Consider the following 5,685-nt stretch of genomic DNA (forward strand, 5'->3'; position numbering starts at 1 on the left):
AATGATATAAATTCTATTTTATTCTATAATTTTATATGCTGTAGTCCTTTTGTCACATTTAAGAGTCACTTGCTAAATTGAAGGATATTATGTAAGTTTTTATATAAAATATTATAAATTATTTAGCAAAGAAATAAAAAGCCATAAAATGAACTCATCATTATAATTGTATGTACCACATGATGCAGGGTAGGTAAGTCATACCAAATATGTGGAAGAATACCATTCCCTACATTAATTATTTATTTACATAATAGAGAGAGGGGGAGAGAGAGAGGCAGATTCCCCATTTAGTGTTGGGTAGATTTACAATGAGTGAGTGATTTAATATGTTTACCTAGATGTGTTCCCATGGCATAAATAATGTAACGGTAAAAAATCATGCTATTAAATATTCCATTAAGACTGTGGCTAACACATTTATTTGTTGCAGAGCTGTTACGGCTGGGCTGTGGCTGGCCCTCACCGGTATCTGCTACTGCTATCGTGCATAAATACCCAAACTAAATGTCCCCGCACGTGCATGTCTTTTTTGACCCTCTAAATAGTAAACAACCATACTGATAATTATTCTTTTTAAGTATGATGATTAATACAAGGGTGTTTTTATTATATTTTATTTTAAATATTTAAATAATTTTATTAATTAATTAAATATATAATATTATGTAACCCAAAATATATAGAGACAAGCTCACACTGGGGCGAAGGCACGAGTATGCACAACATCTATGTCCTGCACATTGTTTTATTGTGACCAAACCCCAAATTTGAGTGTGCAAATTCACAATGCATGAGAGAAAAATTGACTCCATCTTGGATGAGGCATTGATTACTTTGGCTAGAGCTAAAATACAAAAAAATGCCTCCTTTATGTGCGTGTGAGTGTCCCTAAAGCCTTAATGAGTTTGGGCCCATTGAGGAGCAGCCCTCTTTAATGTGGGTATATGACAAAATAGGGCTCGCTATCAACATCATCAATATGGTAACTGGTAAGGAATTTTTTAGCTTTACAATGAATTATTGACAAGGCTATGGCTATGGCTATGGGAGGGATTCAATTCAATTTCAGGGAGTTCTGGATGCTTTCACCAAACCAGGACATACCCTAGTAACTGCCCTTAAAAGGAATTGTTCCCAATTCGACAAATAACCTGAGAGATTCCGCACATAAATAAATCCAACTGTATAATTTATAGATAAGGCACTTAAAAAACACTTGTATTAATGCAGATAGGGGGAAAAACTTTGATGGTTAAATTAGGCTGGAATCAAACCCTCTTCACAGAGACACCTTCAATGGTGCTTTCTTTTCTTTTCTTTTCTTTTCTTTTCTTTTCTTTTCCATGAAACCAAACACTTAAATAATAATAAGAGGGGAAAAAGAAGTGAGAAAGAAATGCAAACAAGAACCAGCACTTCCCCCCTCTCCTCCTTTTCACATTCATTTTTGTTTTGTCAAGCTACGCTGCCCTGATCCGAGGCATCTTCGTAGTAGTAAGGCGTTAGCTTGCCATCTTTGTAGGCGGCCTTGAGATGGATTTCGCCGCCTACTTCTAGCAGCAGCTTCACCACCCTTCTCATCGAGGGGCGGTTGATCGGGAGGGGGCTCGTGCAGAGGAGGCCGATGTTCAGGACCTTGCCGATCTCTTCCTTGAAACAAGAGTCGAGCTTTGGGTCGATGACTTGATCGATGCCCTTCTGGTCCAAATTGGTGCATACCCACTTGACCAAATCTTTTTCCCCAAACTCGGGATCAACTGGGCGCCTCCCGGTGACCAGCTCCAGGATCACCACGCCCAGGCTGTATATGTCGCTCTTCTCGTTCACTCTCAGGGTGTATGCGTACTCTGCATTGAACAAGAAGATGGTATCCGATAAGCAAACTGGCTACTGATATGGTTCTTAAGTCATTTGATTCAAAATTCAAAGAACAACATGATATGTTAGAATTGAAAACTTGAGCAGACTTAGAAGGATTGAAGGGTAATGTCTCAACTCGCAGGTTATCACGAAAACTAGAAATTGGAACAGATAGATCACCTATCTAATTACTGACCATAATCAACCTTGTTATGAAACCAAAGGAGCAATGGCACCAATAATTTGTCGAGACAACATAAGAGCGAACAAAAAACATTGAATTGACAACTTCGAAGTAAGCAAAAATATATAAGCTAAAAGTTCAATTGCAGCAGTGGGAGTTGGGAAGGGGGACTAACCAGGTGCAATGTAACCACAAGAACCAGCAATGACAGACATGGATTTAGTCCCCTTGCCAATTGCATCGACAGCCTTGGCAACTCCAAAATCAGCTACTCGGGCTCCAAAATCACTATCCAACAAGATGTTATTTGACTTCACATCCCTGTGAACAATTGGGGGAACGCAGTCGTGATGCAAATACGAAAGGCCCTCAGCAGCATCGACGGCTATCTTATACCTAATCGGCCAATCTAACATGCCACTCTTGTTACCATGGAGCAAGTCGCCCAAGCTCCCATTGGGCATGTACTCATAGACCAGAAGATTGCAATCTCTGGTAGTACAGCAACACAACAGCTTAACTATGTTCTTGTGCCTAATCTTCCCCAAAGTCTCGACCTCTGCTTCAAACCCGTCATCTTGAATCCTACCCTTCTCGATATCACCACTCTCGTCCACCAATTTCGAGCCTCCCCAGAGCTTTTTCACCGCGACAGCATCTCCGTTGCTAAGAACACCCTTGTAAACCTTCCCAGAAGCCCCGGCTCCAATCACATTATCTTCGTCGAGACAATCCAAGATTTCATATTCACTGAAACCCAATTTGTGAAACGACATCAACGTCCATTTCGATCTATCAATGGCGTTCTTTGCTTTCTTGAAATTCCAGTACTTCCAATAGAACCAAACAACACCCACAATAAACACCAATGCAGCAAGCATGAAGATTGATCTAAGTAACCAAAGATAACCCAAATTCTTCTCTCCATTTCTACTATCACACAAGCCAGCAATGCCACCACACAAACCCAGATTACCCAAAAAGCTGCGTTTGTAGATTTCCTTAGCATATAACGGTGGAATATCACCCGAAAGCCGATTATTTGACAGATTGAGCTGGTTGAGCTTCAAATTCTGCAACCCAATTGGGATTTTCCCGGAAAATTGATTCCCAGAAAGATCCAGATAATTAAGCCCAGATAGAGTTCCAATTTCCTCCGGGACATTCCCGGAAAAGTCATTGTCAGCTAAATTTAGCTCGTTGAGCTTCTTCCAAGAATGAATTCCAGTTGGAAGATCACCCGATAAGCTATTGTTGTGAAGATCAAGCCTTTCGAGCCGTCTAAGATTCAATATAGAGGCCGGCAATTGGCCGGTAAACCAATTATCGCCTCCGGTGAACTCCACCAAATTCTCCAACGACCCAATTTCCTCCGGAATGCTGCCGGAGTATCTGTTGTTCGATATAAGCAAAGCCGATAGATTTGAAGCTCCGGCGATAGTCTTTGCAATTTCGCCGGTAAATGAGTTCCCAGAGAGCTCCAGCAAGTAAACATGCGGTAGCCCCCAAAATCCAGCCGGGACCGCGCCGGATAAATTGTTTTTACCGAGCCTGACACGTGTCAGGCTCCTGCATTCCCCCAAAGCCGCAGGAATTTCGCCAGAAAACGAGTTGTGTAACATCAGAAGCTCGTCCAAAACGCCGTTTTCACACAAACCCCCTGGGATTTTGCCTGAAAAATTATTGCTTGATACGTCAATCCACAACAATGGCGAGTTCTTACCCAGATCTCGGGGCAATTCTCCACTTAGCCGATTTTCAAATATCCTTAGCTCGTACAAATTAGGCGATTTGGCGATACTCGCCGGTAAGTTGCCTTCGAATTGGTTCTCGTAGAGGTTGAGCGATTCGAGTGGCAGCGAGCACAACTCGTCCGGAATCGGTCCACTCAGCTGGTTCATCGACGTGTCGAGCAATCGCAATGCAGCCATTTTGGACCATCCAGTCGGCGGCAACTCACCGGACAACGAGTTGTTGTAGAGCTCGAGTTGGACAAGACTCGACAACTCAGTGAGCGAGCTCGGTATCGGACCGTTCAAGTTGTTCAGAGCCACGTCCAAGTCGGTTAGTCTCTTGAGCTGACCCAGCGGGTCAGGAATCCGACCCACCAAGTTACAGCCAGTGAGCCAGAGGACCTCCAGGTTCGTCAGGTTTCCGAACTCCGGGGGGATCCGACTCGGCGAAAACGGATTGTACGAGAGGTTGAGTTGTTTCAGAGTCGAAACGTTCCCGAGAAACGCAGGAACTTCGCCGTCGAGCAGGTTTTCGACCAGAGAAATAACCTCCAGCCGCCGGAAGGTTCCAAAGCTGGCCGGAATATCGCCAGAAAAGTTGTTACCCGACAAATCGAGGTGTACCAAGTTGGGAAGGTCGGACAGAGCGCCAGGTAACTTTCCGGTGAGCAAGTTCTGGGCAAGGTCGAGATGCTCGAGACTCCGGCAGTCGGAGATATTCTCCGGCAAGGTCCCATTGACGGAGTTGTTGTAGAATGAGACAAAGGTCAGCCTTCCCAGACGGCAAATCACGGAGGGAAAAGTCCCGGCAACGTTGGCCGACGAGAGGTCAACAGAGACAACATAGCCAGTCTCCGAGTCGCAGGAAACTCCGTTCCAGCCACAAGGGTTGTCGTCCCGGTCGTTCCAGTCGGAGAAAAAGCCGTTCGGGTCGTCGAACCCGAACTTGACTCGCTGGAGATAGAGCCCTTCTTGATTCAAAGAGTAGCCCAGTTGAGGAAAACAGTGAAGAAGAGGAAGCAGGAGTAGTAGCATAAGAACCATTATTGCTAGAGAGTGAAGCAATGGAGTTGGGTTTGGTTTGGTTTGGTGTGGTGTGGTTCGCTGTGTCCGTAAATGCGTTACAGAGAGAGCCGGGCCAGGTTAACTATAGACGAGAAAATGGATTGTATATATACAGAGCTGGGGGAGTTTAAATGTGGATGATGATTCCGTCTGTGTGCGTTGGAAACGGAAGAGAGGGAGGGAAGGGTTAAGTAGCTCGCTGGTCCAGGCAAGAAAGAAAGAAAGATCATGAAAGGAGGTCCCGTCGGAGAGTACGGATCCAAATGGTGATGGGATCGGAGGGTTGAAGTTTGTGTGGGTAAATATAGTCCTGCAAAAAGCTTGTGTTTTTTTTGTTTGGGTAAGTGAAAAAGCTCGTTTTCCAGTGCCTCTTTTTTCAGATATTAAGACTTAAAAAGTTCGCTCTTCAAAACAATACACATTTACACAGTGTGCTGTGCTCTGTGTCTGCGTGGAAATTTACAAAATAATTATTAAGATTGGGGTTTAAATTAATAATTATTATTTTATAATAATTAAATATTTTTAATGTATTTTATTTTTAACATTAAACACTTTTATTTATTAATTAAAAATATATACATTGTATTTTAAAATATTTTATTAATTGATAAAAATACCTAAATGTTAAAAATAAAATATATTTAATTACATCTTAACAACTATTCTAAAAACACAAAACCTTTTAAATTAATTATTAATCATAAATTGTCATGTCATCTACCACTTTCTGATTTTGCGAATCCATTAAATTCAAATAAAAAAATGCTAATTTTAATTATAAAAATACATTAGGACGCGTGTAATCAAGTGCAGGGCGGACCATGGATGCACCTTCCG

General features: G+C 42.4%; 1 protein-coding gene across 1 annotated transcript; it reads right to left on the reverse strand.

Annotated features, from left to right (window-relative positions):
• Positions 1 to 1,322: 1,322 nt before the first annotated feature.
• Positions 1,323 to 5,188, reverse strand: LOC127808869 (receptor-like protein kinase HSL1). Its single transcript, XM_052347557.1, has 2 exons — positions 2,223 to 5,188; positions 1,323 to 1,850 (listed from the first exon to the last, which is right to left on the reverse strand). Exons 1-2 carry the CDS (start codon positions 4,822 to 4,824, stop codon positions 1,459 to 1,461), a joined length of 2,994 nt encoding a protein of 997 aa, XP_052203517.1. The 5' UTR covers positions 4,825 to 5,188; the 3' UTR covers positions 1,323 to 1,458.
• Between the last annotated feature and the right edge of the window lie 497 nt (positions 5,189 to 5,685).

The sequence above is a fragment of the Diospyros lotus genome, chromosome 8, assembly GCF_014633365.1.
Source record: "Diospyros lotus cultivar Yz01 chromosome 8, ASM1463336v1, whole genome shotgun sequence".
Lineage (NCBI taxonomy): Eukaryota > Viridiplantae > Streptophyta > Magnoliopsida > Ericales > Ebenaceae > Diospyros > Diospyros lotus.

What these genes read in the sequence shown, in the direction of transcription:
- LOC127808869 (XM_052347557.1), bottom strand. Translation starts at nt 4,824, where the DNA reads ATGGTTCTTATGCTACTACTCCTGCTTCCTCTTCTTCACTGTTTTCCT. An exon ending in TTGTGGTTACATTGCACCTG is followed by an intron (nt 1,851 to 2,222) that starts GTTAGTCCCCCT and finishes TGTTCAATGCAG; the next exon opens with AGTACGCATACACCCTGAGA.